Raw genomic sequence first — 14,031 nt, 5'->3', positions numbered from 1 at the left:
AAACAACTCAAGACCACCTTTGCAAATACGGCCCTTCAGAAATGAAGATTTTAAAGCTGTGCTTGCTAAGTGGCCAAAATTAGAAAAAGAGCCATAGGTGGCTATTCTGGTAAAACAAACTTCCTACGTCCCGTCGGGACGTTTCTGGCTATTTGGACAGAAAGTGACATCCCCTAAATTTATTTATGACAAAATGATGCATTTTCATATTTTCTGGTTATTTTTGCAAAAATGGGGCCGGACCCGATGAGGGTTGCCTACGTATCTCACATCCAGTGAGAATCAAACCTGCGTAGTTCGGTCCATCTTGATGCACAGAAAGATATGATTTGTTTTGAAATGATTTTTTTTCTTTCTTTTTTTTTGAAACTTTGGCAGAGTAACGGGATTTTTGAATATCGGGATTATCAAAACCGGGCATTTTTCTATCCTACCTCACTCTTGGTTTTTCTTTTCTTTTTTTTTTTTAATTTTCTTTCCCTACTCTAGAAGCCGGTCAACATACAAGCCAAGCAAATTAATGCACAAGTAGCACGTAAAGAATGCATCAGGATGGTCTTTTGATTTTCGGGTGCACCTATCCTAGACGGACCCAACCCCTGTGTTGAGTCCCCTAAGACAAATGCACGTGATGCAAGCAAACGTACCTACTAGGGATCCGACATGAGGCTGTGTTATTCTAAGTTTTAAATCTTGGGTGTATTGTTTAAGACCTGGCTTACCCGAGCGGACAACTCGAGCTGGGGATGGCAGCGTACCGAGAATATAGAAGCTTCACCGACTTTGCAACTTGTCCGAATCTCGTTCTAAAATTAGGATATGACTCTAACAGAAAAGAAGCCACGCGAAGCGCACGCTCCCCAGAAGATTTAGAAGACTCAGAGAGAAGGAGGGTTTCGTAGCAGTTTATATACAGTTCAAACAATATCAAAGCGGTAAAAAGCGGCATTTAGCACATTAGGCTCAAACACGTAAAAATCAGATAATAGACAAAAATCAAGTATAACAGTTATTCTAAGCTCGAATTCTGGTCTGCGAAACCAGAGATTCTGGGTTCTTGTCCCCAGCAGAGTCGCCAGAGCTGTCACACCTCCTTTTTCCCGAAGAGGATATGGGATAAGGGAGTTTTTCCAAATTAAGTGACATTAATCGAAATAGGATTATTTATTTATTTCAGAGTCGCCACTTGGAATAATTTATGGTGTCCCAAGTCACCAGTTTATTTTAAACTCCCAAATCGAGGAAATTTTACTCTATTTATGGTCCATGAATACAGAAGACCGGGTAAGGAATTCTGTTAACCCGGGAGAAGGTGTGAGGCACTCCCGAGTTTTGTGGTTTTAGCACGGTCGCTTAATAATTGATACTTGGCCTAATTATCTGATTTATTACATGTTTGAAAACCTATTGTGCATTTTTAACTTTTAAAACCATTTTTAGTATTTATGGAATTATTTATGGAACAAGTCACGATGTCGTACACTTGTCGTTGTGGTACACATTGCAAACCGCGCCACATGAAATGCACCCACGATTTACGGCATGTTTATTTTTATTAATATTTTAAGTTATAGTCGAGTCACGTGAAACGCACACTCGAATTGGGATTTGCGTATCATGACTATGCCACGGGAACCGTACCCATAGTCACGATAATTTATTTATGCGCCTAAAGCAATCTACAATTATAAACAAAGAGGATGGCCTTGAAAGATTATAATTACATTTTAATACCATGTGAAGCCGGCAAGAAATGACAACTTAAAGATATCACCTAAATTTTTCTCAAATACATACAACCCATTTACCGTTATTGACAAAGTAGGGCCCAAACCATATGCAAAAAGGGAAAAGATTGAAAGAAAACGCACAAATACCCACGCTCTAAACCATGTGAATTCTCATATCCAATTTATGAAAAATAAAATTCAATATACTACTTATCATTCCCTTTGGCAGTGAGAAAATAATTTTGGCAATATTAGGAACCAAATTAAATTTCAATAGAGATAAAAAAAAACTATGAAGGAAAATGGTCAGAACTAGATGAATCAAGATATCCTTGACCAAAGTTTCACCTAAAGCAAATCTTGAAATTTCTTATAAATTAAAACTCATATGGAAAACAGATTTTATAACTTTGTATAATACTCCAAATTTCTAATGACTTCATCAAGAACTTTAACCCAGAAGAATTAGAAGACAATGGGCCAATATCATGCTTAATATCACATAATAACACATGGAGTAAAACTTGAAATAATAGAGGGATAAGAGTAGGAACCTCTGGTGCGAGTCTTCTTTATTAAACAAGAGAAATAATCTAACAGTTACAAATGAATCTGATGCCGCTAACTCGACTTAGAATACTCCAAATCAGCGACAGAGACCGCGAACATCCGACGGAACCAACGAACCTGCGACCTCATATAGGAACTCGACTACCAGATTTTTCAAAAAAAAAAAAAAAATCGGATCTCTCAACAAAATCACATTTTTGTTGCTCAGCCTCGAATTTATTTCAAACTTTGAGAACGACCTTGGAGGCCCTTTGTTCTATGGTGTTAATAGTGAGAAAATCAGTGGAATCCTCTGTTCTAAAGTGTTATTTCTCACTGCCTATTCATCCCCTCTCTTTATTTTTCCGTCTCTGTTTCCCCCCCTCCCCCTTCTCTCTATTTTCAGATCTACCTTTTGTGTGTTGGGTGAGTGAAAAATATATAGGTCTAGGTATAGGAATTAATTGGTGGCCAAGAAAAAGAGTGTGTATGGGCATGTGCATTTTTTGAGAGAGCATGTAAGTTTGTTACAAAAGATAAGGAAGAATCTTGCCACATGAAAATGACTCATTGACTCTTGCTTTAATCAATATATTTTTTTTTAAGAGTGTAAAATAAAAATACTAGCTAAATATTTTAAAATCAAGAACATATAATTTTTGTGATTTTTAATTTTCTTAAATAAAACCTACTAAAAATAAAGTTAAGGTTAAAATATGTAGATTAAACTTAAAATTATTTACATACTAAAAAGTGTTGAAAAATCACAATTATGGTAAAAAATTAGGTGCTCACAGCATACTTGCAGGCTTTCTTAGTGGAAGTTGAGCCTAGTACTTTTCATCAGGCTTCAATTGATAGCAGATGGGTTGCTGCTATGCAACAGAAAATCAAAGCCCTTGAAGACAATCATACTTGGGAAATTATGGACTTACCAGCTAGGAAGTAGGCCATTGGGTCAAAATGGGTATACAAAATTAAATACAAGGCTAATTGAGAGGTAGAGAGATACAAGACAAGGCTAGTTGCCAAGGGGTACAATCAAAAGGAAGGGCCGGACTACCATAACACATTTTCCCATGTAGTAAAAATGGTCACAGTGAGGACTATTATAAACATAGCTGTTGCAAAGGGATGACATTTATACCAAATGAATGTTAGCAATGTCTTCTTACAGTGAGGACCTCTATGAGGAGGTTTATATACAGTTGTCTCAGGGATTTCATAAGCAGGGGGTGTTAAAAGTGTGCAGGCTTATGAAATCTCTCTATGGCCTTAAACATGCATCCATACAATGGACACTAAAGCTCACTGATGCATTTGTTCATAGTGGCGATAAACAAAGTGCATTTGATCATTCCATATTCACAAAGCAACAAGGAAAAGAGATGGTCAACATACTAGTGTATGTGGATGATTTACTTATTACTCGAAGTTGTCCCAATCTAGTCAATGATGCTAAGACAATATTGCATACCAAGTTCATGGTAAAGTACTTAGGTTAGTTAAGATATTTCCTTGGAATTGAGATCTCACGGTCCAAGAAAGGGATCTTACTCAACCAAAGGAAGAATGCTCTAGAATTGATCTTAGAGGTAGGCTTAAGTGGTGCAAAACCAGTTGAAACTCCTATAGAGTTGAATAAAAAATTGACATCAGTGGAGTATGATAGACAGGTGATTCAGAGTTAAGGGACAATTCAGCATTTCAAAGGTTGATAGAGAGGTTATATATCTAACTATCACCACACTTGACATAAGTTTTGCAGTCCAAACTTTGAGTCAGTTTATGCAAAAAATCCAAACAATCACACATGGAGGCAGCCTTGAGAGTGGTGAGATATATAAAAAGGGCACCAGGTTTGGGTTATTGATGGAAGTAGAAGCCATTGATCATTAAGTGCATACTGTGATTCTGATTAGGCACCATGCCTCAATACAAGGAGATCTGTGACATATTAAGTTGTGAAGTTAGGTAATTCTTTGATATCTTGGAAGTCAAAGAAGCAACCAACAATGAGCATGAGCTCAGCAGAAGCTGAGTACATAAGTATGGTTGTTGTAACTGTATTGATTGCATGGCCGACTGGAATACTAGAAGATTTGGGGATAACTATGTCTAAACATGTTTCTTTGTTTTGTGATAATAAGGCAACAACACAAATAGCTAGGAATCCAATATTTCACGAGAAAATAAAGCATATCGAGATAGACTATCATTTTGTGAGAGAAAAGATCAAGACATGGCTTATATATCCATATTATGTTTCCTCTTCATTGCAGTTAGTAGACCTTCTAACAAAATGATTGACTGCTGCACAACATAACTTCTTAGTATCCAAGCTTGTTGTGTTAATCTTCCACCCTCCAGCTTGAGGGGAGTATTGAGGAGTAGAGGAGTAGAGTTAGTTATAACGAGAGGAGTATTTTAGACAATGTACACATGCACATGTGAGAAACACGTGAGTGTTAGTTATGTTATTAAATACTGTTACTCACTATAACAGTGCATTATAAAAAAATGAAAAATCATTTTTTGCTTCTTCCTCTCTACTCTCTGTATCTTCTAGATCCTTCAAGCTAGGGTTTCAATTGTTCATGCAATATAGATTCTATCACTCATGGTAAATGTCACAACCCAAATTGGAGGGTCGCGACGGACACCCGTTGTCTTACTCAACCGAGTACCAACGTAACGTATCTTTCTTATCATACCATCATGGGTGAATGGGCCAAAAAGGCCGTATGAGATAACCAGAACAAAACATAAGGGAATACTCGACACAGGACGACCCAACATGATATACAAACTTATATATGTGACATATGGGCCTATGACGCAGACATCATCATTTGTACACTGAAAACATAGGCCGACAAGGCCATACAAGTATCCATATGCATGACATTTGTCTACAAGACTCTAAGAGTATATAAACGTCATAAATATCGGGACATGGCCTCACCATGCCAATCATTACATGTCCAAAGCATACTGACCAAATAAGCAACTCTGAAGCAAGTGGAGTGCAGCAACATCTTCCGTTGAGTTGATAGCCTACTAGGAGGATTGTCATCCTGTCTATCGGGACCTGCGGGTATGAAATGCAACGTCCCCAGGCAAAAGGGACATCAGTACAAATAAAGTACTGAGTATGTAAGGCAGGAAAGCATATATTATTAATAATAATGCAAAGAGAGATAGAGAAGATACAACCTGTAACATTTGAGTGCATGTGAGGGCTACTAATATGAAATGCATGATACATATATATGCACATAAACTTTTAAAAACATACGCCTCTGTGGGCATCATCATCGTCATATTGTATCGGTCGTAATAGGCTCGGTAAAAACATACCCGACCATCATAAGGCTCGGTAAAATCATACCCGACCACGTGTAGCTCGGTAAAATCCAACTGATCAGTGGTTGAACAATAGGTGTCGTACCCGACCGACTATAGCGCGGCTCGGTAGAGTAAAATAGATACATATATAATGCATGTTGGACTCATAGAATCACGTTCTAAATCTTTCGAAGTGACATAAGGTCGTTGCACCTTCTATTAACGTTATGGGCATCCATACCATCAATATGAACCTCAATAGGATTCAAGGATCATACATACATGCATAGAATAACTTTATAAGGAAAGAACAACATTAACAACCTTAGTTGCTCGAAGTAGATCCGTTATGAAATAGTGTATCGTTTATGTCCATTTCACTTTAAATTATGCAAAAAGAAAGAAGGAAGTGCCTTAACATACCTTTGCAAATCTTCTCTCCAATCGTCAACCAAGCTCAATATGATCTTCTTACATCTACAATGAGTAAACAGATTTCGTCATCATCGTATAAGCATTGTAACTCTCATATGTCAAAACAACCAATATTCTGCAAGAAAACGGACAACACCTCCCTGTTTGTACTATATCCCATAAGTTATTAAAAGTCACCAAACCGCTCAAACAACAACCAGTAGCTATATGGAACACAACCAGTGCAATAACACGTCGAGCTGCAAGCTCGGTTCATGTCTAATAGCATTATATTTTGAACTATTTCCCTCTTATTTATATTCAAGAAAATGGTGATAATGACAACACAATATACTCAGATTATTTTGTATATTTTCCATCCATAAAATGCTGCAAGATACCTCCCAAACAGTCCAACAATCAACAGTATTACTAACAAGCCTTTCGATCGATATCTCATAAGTTCTAGCTTCAACGACTTAGCCATAACTTGGATAAGCTTAAATACATGTAGAGTAAGAGATTCCTTACCTTTAAACAGATAGAACAACTCCAATTTGAGCTTAGTTCACCACGAAATATCCTTTCAATGCAGCCACAAGAACAAGGAAGCGAAACTAGAAATCAATTCGGGTTTCTCGGCACTAGAATCACTTTGGAAGACTTGAAATCACCTAGGATTGATATGAAAACCTTGGGAGAGTATTATACAGAACTTAAACCACTTTAAACAATTCCCCAGACAAGCTGGAACCACACCAGAATCAGCAACCACAAGAAGAACAAGAAACTCACTAGCGCCACGGGATTCCCGACACTTGATTTGTGTTGTTTGCCCTTGGTTTGGGTCTAGACACCTAAAAACGTTAAGTAAATTCTCTTTGTTCCAAATTGGTCTGCATTTTCCAATAAGTGTACTTAGCTGGTTTTTTGCTTTTATATGGTCCTCGTATGATGCTGCGTTTTATCGAATCCCATTCTGAGGTCCCAAGAATGAAACTTTTATTCATGGAACACTTGAATATTCTTGGCAAGGACCAGAGGTTCCTTTTAGGGCAAATATCTCGCTTTTCCTTCTACTTCTCTTTTCCTTTCTTGAATCTAATATTCACAAACGTCACAGTTAGATTTTTCCATAACTAATTTAGAATGTGGTATTCTTTAATTTTTTAAACAAAATTTAAACATAAATCACATAAATAAAAACGGCGGGATCATTTTTACAGTAGAATATTTCATAATTTACATTCAGTTGGTTTTCATTCTCCTTAATATTTTTCCTTTCCCGGCGGAAAATACCAATTTCACGACTTTACATGAAAGATCACAAACTGCTAAGTCTATGATATTCAAAAACATCATAGCTACACTTTTCCAAAAAATGATGGTGGAAATTAATGAATTGCATAAAACCCAATCAGGAACCTATAAAAATGTTAGTCCCCATATTACAACATGGGGGAGGGGGAGATGAAAAATAACAAGAACGAGAATACCACACTAATAATTATCATGTACTCCATAATATCTTATATATATTGACCATTTGAAGTACATCCATAGAAGGTATCTGGCATACATAATATATTCTTTAAACATTACATTATTTATTTCACGTGCTAGCTAGAACTATCCAATATTGTTAATTATTCATCAACAAACACATACACATATGTGTCTGTATAAACATAATATGCATCCGCATATGTATAGATCCACCGAACAGCATAGATGTTCTATTTCTTGAGAAGGTGACCCTCTATATCTTTGGTCATATCAAGGGCACAACCCAAAAGAGCGATAGGCTCGGGTATATCTTTAGTTTTTTTGTCGTAAACTAATGTCCATGTAGTCCACTGCTGTTCACAGGATGTGATAATAGTGAAGGAATTGTACAACTCTAACAGATCTCCTTCAATTACTTTCCAAGTGATTGATTTCTTCTGAGGATCAATGGCTTCGATCACTTCCTTAACCGTCGTATCTTTTCCGCCTATAAACATTAAAATACCAAAATACAAGAGATGTTACTATTAGTTCAGCTGTCTAATTCCTCATAAAAGATATAAAACATTCACAAAACAATATCTTCATCTTATTTCCTTAGTTTTTCCTTGTTTTTGCATTTTCATATCTCCAAAAATTGTTTGAAGCTCATGAAGATTGGACTGTGTCTGTTTCTTTTTCCTAAATAGAATATATTTAAAATATAAGAACATTTGATATTGTGTGGAAAATATGGAAATAAGTAGGGAAAGCAGTAAATATGATTATACTCTTTTTGGTATCGTTGAAGTAAATTCCCATAAAATGATTTTATTAAAAAATTCTAAAAAATAATTTGTGTATTTGGCTGGCAAGTGAAAGATATATTAGGGAAAGCATATATTAAAGACTAACAATAATTTTTGCAAATTGGAGAGTGTTTTACTGAAACCTTTAAGTAAAAAATGGGCTGTACTCTGGTGCACAAGGCATCTTGAGTTCACGCAGGATTCGAAAAAGACTGCATCCTAAGGTGTGTGAATGAAAACCTTTAAGTACTAACTAAAAATTTATAATAACGTCTAATTGTTAGTTGGGGAATAAGTAATCTGAACTTCAAAGTTAAGGTATGACTGACGTAATTTCCTATGAAAGATGTTTGATGCAAGTAAGTCATATATATAGGGATAAAGGGAAAATAGGTATTAACGTTGTTATATTTCCAACTAACTATTGAGCTAATCTTTATTATTCCACCTTTAAGAATCTCAAAATGTTTGACCTTACTAGGGCTTATAGTGCATAGTTGATGAGGATTATTTTGATAAAGGTCATGAAACAAGTGTCCTCCACACTCCACCTCTACTGAAGCAGTCAACTTGCCTTTCAGACCCATAGTTTCTCCTTCGTATGACAAAAATGTTGTGAAGAGAAAGTGGTGAGAAAATGTTCATATGTTGTAGTCCTTATATAGATTTAATTAGCTATGTTTAGAAAGTAGAGAACCTTATCCACAACGCACATTTTTTACTTTACTACTACTTGTATTTATCGAATCCCATTCTGAGGTCCCAAATAATGAAATATTCATTCATGAAATTCTAAATATTCTTAGTGAAAGCTCTTCCTAAGGGCTAATACATTTTTCCTTTCCTTTTTGAAATAACCAATTTAATGATTTTACATGAAAGGCAACATTACTGCGGCGAAGTCTCTCATATTACCAAAAATCATAGGTAGACTTTCAAAAACTGGTGATGAAAATAGATTTCACAACATCATCAAACTTATATACAGTGACATTGTAATTTTATGTATATTATCAGATAACCTTTACTTGCGTAGCAGATAACATGTCTTACATATAGATTCAATTTTTTATGAAGGATTACCTATAGATGTTTTTTAGAGGACCAGTGTAACGACCCGACCAGTCGTTTTAAGCATTTGCACTTCGCTCGGTAGTTTGAGGGCACGAGTATTTGTGTGTGAATCGCCGGTTTTGGTTTTCAGGTTGTGCGGAATCTATTTGGAAGAATGAACTTCATGATTGAAGCTTTAAGTTTGAAGACTTGACCAAGTTGGACTTTTTAGCATTTGACCTCGGATTAGAGTTTTGATAGTTCAGTTAGGTCCATATGGTGATTTCAGACTTGGGCGTATGTCCGGATTTGCAATTGGATATTTCTAGAAGAATTCGGCACTAATTGGCAAAAATTGAAATTCGAAGGTTTGGAAAAATTCATTAAGTTTGATTTGAGGTGCGATTCATTGTTTTGATGTTGTTATGCGTGATATGAGGCCTCGAGTAGGTCCGTGTTATTTTATGGGACTTGTTGGTATGTTCGGACAGGGTCCCCATGGGCTCGGGTGAGTTTCAGATAAGTTTGGGTTGTGTTGCGCTCGTTTTTATATTCCAACGTCGTTATTTCAAGCATAAATGGTACCACATTAAGCAAATGAGCTTTAATATTTCTGTTTTTATTGAAGCATTAGATCTGTATCGTAATTACGGAGTAATAGCAAAAATAATCGTCGAATTTGGACATCGTATGAGGACTTTATGGTCATTTTACTAAGAATTGGGTTGCAATATTTTTCAGATTAATTACGCAATTGCCACTGGCTTCGTATTTAAAAATCTAGATTATTTCCAAATATTGAAACCAACATATCTCCCTCATTATAAGGTCAAATGGAGTGATTCAAAAGCGTAACGTGACTGAAATTTCACAAGAAATCCATTAAAGGCATCAAAAGTGTAACGTGACTAGTTCGGGATTGTTTGGCACACGAAACGAGGCAGAATAACTACGCAAAAATATTTAATATTGAGGGTTTGTTCATTTGGTCATATTTTAAGTTGGGGAGCTCGGATATGGGTAATGTTTGAGGCGATTTCACCATATGAATTGTGGTAAGTGTTTTCTACCCGGTTTTGGTTATATTTCGTGAATCTATCTTCATTTTTGGTAATTGGATTGTGAATTTTAAAGAGAAAATTGGAGGTTTTTGTCCAAAGTTTCATAGAGTAAATTTTTGAGTTTTGAACATCGATTCGGAATCGGATTTGGGTGAAACTAGTATGGTTGGACTTGTAATTGAATGTGTTGTCGGATTTTGTGAGTTTTGTCAGGTTCCGAGGCACGAGCCCGGGTTTGACTTTTTGGTCGATTTTGGGATTTTGATTAAAGATTTAACCTTTATCGATTAGGTTTGTTTTCTTTGGCATTATTTGATGTATTTGAGTTGCTTTTGGCTAGTTTCGAGTCGTTCGAAGGTCGGTAGGCGCATGATGGCATCTTTGGAGCATCATTTGGCTTGCTCGGTATTGGATTTGGCTTGTTCGAGGTAAGCAACACTTCTAAACTTGGTGCTGAGGGTATGAACCCTGAATATACGTGTTATGTGTTTGGTGTAAAGGTGACGCACATGCTAGGTGACGGGCATGTGGGCGTGCACCATGTGAATTGTAACTCTGTTATTTCTGTGGTACTGTGTAGTTACCTGATCTTATCTGTAACCATAAAATCTGTACATACTAGAGCTATTGAGCGGTGATCCATGTTAGAAATCATGTCTAGGCTACATGTTTATTCTGTTGGGACCCACTAAGGTCATTTCTACTATTGAGTTATTTGCTTACATCGCAATTACATACTCAGTCGTACGCATTTATATGCATATAATATCTCAGTCTCTGTTACCATTTATTGATAATCATATCATTTTTTTTGGGCTGATTTTTTTATGACATTGTGTGCCCGAGAGACTGGAGAGATTGATAACTGAGCGAGGCTGAGGGCCTGATTGTGAGGATGTTGATGGGATTGGGCTGCACCGCAGCAAGTACTATTGATTTATGATGGGAGTGGCTTGCACGCCGCGGCATATGTTATTGATTATGCCATAATTGGTTTATTATAGCGCTTGGGCTGAAGGAGCCCCTCCGGAGTCTGTACACATCCCCAGTGAGCGCATGTACCTACTGAGTGCGAGTGCGAGTGCGGAGTGCGAGTGCTGAGTGACTAGGAGGATTGAGTGACTGTGAGGACTGAGTGACTATGAGGATATGAGCGATTGGGAGGACTAAGTGCATTGATTCACCGAGAGTATGCATATGGTTAATTTCATCACTATATTGTATTACAGTTGGCATGCATACATTGACATGTAGGCATAGAGATGTACTTTCCTCTTGCCTTTTGATAATGAAATATCTTACCTGTTGTTGGACGTTTTTGGAAAAAATCACAGTTTTCAAACTTACATTTTTGGTGTTTTCGGTGAAAGATTTGGAATTTACTGTTATACTTGAAAAGCTTGCCTACTTTCAGTAATTGTGAACGAGTTGAGCATCATATCTTTGAGTTATTTCTTGTACCATCTTATTTATATTGATGTGAACTGTTGCTAGTTATTGGAGTTGGACTCTGACCCTTGTCCCAAATCGTCACTACTTTCAAGTTAAGGTTAGGTTTGTTACTTATTGAGTACATGTGGTCGGTTGTACTCATACTACACTTCTGCACCTTGCGTGCAGATATTAAATGTTGATGTTGTTGTGTATGGCGGAAGCTAGATTTGAAGATGCACCTGCGTTCCGGTTACAGTTGCCTCTTGTCCTTGGTAGGTTTAAAATTTTAATCTGTTCATGTATATTTCAAACATATGATGTATTTACTTCATAACAACTTTGTAAACTCTAAATCTTAGAACCTCATGATTTGTACTATCAGTCCTTGGGAATTCTTTGTATAATAATTCAGTTGTTTTATCATTTCTCCTCTTAATTAATCTCATCAAAATCGATAGCTGTTAATTGGCTTACCTAGCGGGTTGGGTTAGGTGCAATCACGGCTAGTCAAATTTTGAGTCGTGACAACCAGATAGTATAAAAGTTTCTTTACACTTTCGATGTATTATAAGTTATTAATTCTTTAGGTGTTTACAACTTAATCTCATAAATTAATTACTTCATAATGAACCTCTGTATATCTTAGTCCCCATATAACTACCGGGGGAACCCCAAAAAGATGGTTGAGAAAAATAACGTCAATAGCACACTGATAAATATATCGTCATTGTTAAAAGTAAATATCAAACTTGCAAAATACATAATATCTTAACATATATATTGACCATCAGGAATACATCCATAGGAGGAGAGTGGCATATATATAATATTTTCTTCATACACAACATTATTTATTTCACAGGCTAGTTATAATAACTAGCAGCCAATATTGCCAAATATATGGCTATGAGCCACTGAATAGCATAGATTTTCTATTACTTGAGAAGGTGACACTCGATATCTTTGGTCACACCAAGGGCTAAACCTAAGAGAACGAGAGGCTCTGGGACGTCTTCAGTTTTCTTCTCGTACACAAATGTCCATGTAGTCCATTGGTGATCATTGGATGAAATAATAGTGAAAGAATTGTACAACTCTAATAGATCTCCTCCAATCACTTTCCAAGTGATTGATTTCTTCTGATGATCGATCGCTTCAATCACTTGCTTAGCAATCTTATCTTTTCCATCTGCAATCCAAAAATACAAGAGATAATAAACGAGGAAAAACATAAATTTGATTATATTGTATTTGGTACGATTGAAATAATTTTTCATGAAAGAAGTTTTGTCCCGAAAATGTATGAAAAATATTTTTTGGTATTTGTTTTAGTGACTGAAAGAAAAATATTATGCAGACAATATATTAATCAGTTTGGAGAGTATTTTGACAAAAGTTCATAGTACAAATGATTAATAATAACGTCTAACTGTTAATTAGTTGGAGTATGTCATATGAAGTTAAAAGTTTAGCGAGTTGCACCGAAACAGTTTCCACACATAAGTGAAAGATGTTCTTTTTTCCTTTTCGATGCCAAATAATTTACTTGGACTACATTTTATGGTAACTAAACGTATTTTCTTGAAAAATGACCATGTCATATCGAACACCTAAGTGTAAAAACATTAATTGATGCGAGCAATCATATACAGAGAAGAAGAAAAATGTGTATTACCGTCGTTATATTTCCAGCTAACTACCGAACCAACCTTTACAGTTCCACCTTCATGAATCTCAAAACCGTGGAGCTTACCCGGGCATATATTAGGTAAATGATGAGTATTAGTGTGAATAATATCATGAACTAAATGTCCTCCACACTTCACCTCTACTGAAGCAATCAACTTGCCTTTCACTCCCATAATTACTTTTTTCGGAGTAGCTAAAAGTTGTGAAAAGAAAGTGGTGTGAGAAAATGTTCAAAAGTTGTAGTCTATATAGATTTTAATTAGCTGTATGCAAAGCTAGTATAAAACATGATCCACGATTTTTAATTAGTGGGGACGAAGGTTAGTGTTAGTTCATTTCGTATATAATTAGGTTGTAGTAAGTTATAAGTTTGTCTCTCGATTTGAATTTTTACGTACGCACGCTAACTAAAAATGCTGTAGATAAATTTACAGCTTATTATATTCATTTTATAGTTGG

The 14,031-nt window shown here is 36.0% G+C and overlaps 2 protein-coding genes across 2 annotated transcripts; both read right to left on the bottom strand.

Annotated features, from left to right (window-relative positions):
• Nucleotides 1-7,563: 7,563 nt before the first annotated feature.
• Nucleotides 7,564-8,961, bottom strand: LOC107810840 (kirola). The gene is made up of 2 exons (XM_016635671.2): nucleotides 8,814-8,961; nucleotides 7,564-8,034 (listed from the first exon to the last, which is right to left on the bottom strand). Exons 1-2 carry the CDS (start codon nucleotides 8,920-8,922, stop codon nucleotides 7,778-7,780), a joined length of 366 nt encoding a protein of 121 aa, XP_016491157.1. The 5' UTR covers nucleotides 8,923-8,961; the 3' UTR covers nucleotides 7,564-7,777.
• A 3,665-nt stretch (nucleotides 8,962-12,626) lies between these two features.
• On the bottom strand, nucleotides 12,627-13,798 carry LOC107810841 (kirola-like). Its single transcript, XM_016635672.2, has 2 exons — nucleotides 13,559-13,798; nucleotides 12,627-13,072 (listed from the first exon to the last, which is right to left on the bottom strand). Exons 1-2 carry the CDS (start codon nucleotides 13,743-13,745, stop codon nucleotides 12,819-12,821), a joined length of 441 nt encoding a protein of 146 aa, XP_016491158.1. The 5' UTR covers nucleotides 13,746-13,798; the 3' UTR covers nucleotides 12,627-12,818.
• Between the last annotated feature and the right edge of the window lie 233 nt (nucleotides 13,799-14,031).

The sequence above is a fragment of the Nicotiana tabacum genome, chromosome 12 (genome assembly GCF_000715075.1).
Source record: "Nicotiana tabacum cultivar K326 chromosome 12, ASM71507v2, whole genome shotgun sequence".
NCBI classification, from domain to species: Eukaryota; Viridiplantae; Streptophyta; class Magnoliopsida; order Solanales; family Solanaceae; genus Nicotiana; species Nicotiana tabacum.
Note: the sequence above shows the minus strand (reverse complement) of the source record. Positions and strands in the feature narration are given on the sequence as shown.

Excerpts from the sequence above, each read along its gene's own strand:
- LOC107810841 (XM_016635672.2), bottom strand. The coding sequence starts at position 13,745 with ATGGGAGTGAAAGGCAAGTTGATTGCTTCAGTAGAGGTGAAGTGTGGA. Across the intron at positions 13,073-13,558 it reads TAGCTGGAAATATAACGACG|ATGGAAAAGATAAGATTGCT; the intron begins GTAATACACATT and ends TTTGGATTGCAG.
- LOC107810840 (XM_016635671.2), bottom strand. The coding sequence starts at position 8,922 with ATGGGTCTGAAAGGCAAGTTGACTGCTTCAGTAGAGGTGGAGTGTGGA. Across the intron at positions 8,035-8,813 it reads ACTATGCACTATAAGCCCTA|GCGGAAAAGATACGACGGTT; the intron begins GTAAGGTCAAAC and ends TAATGTTTATAG.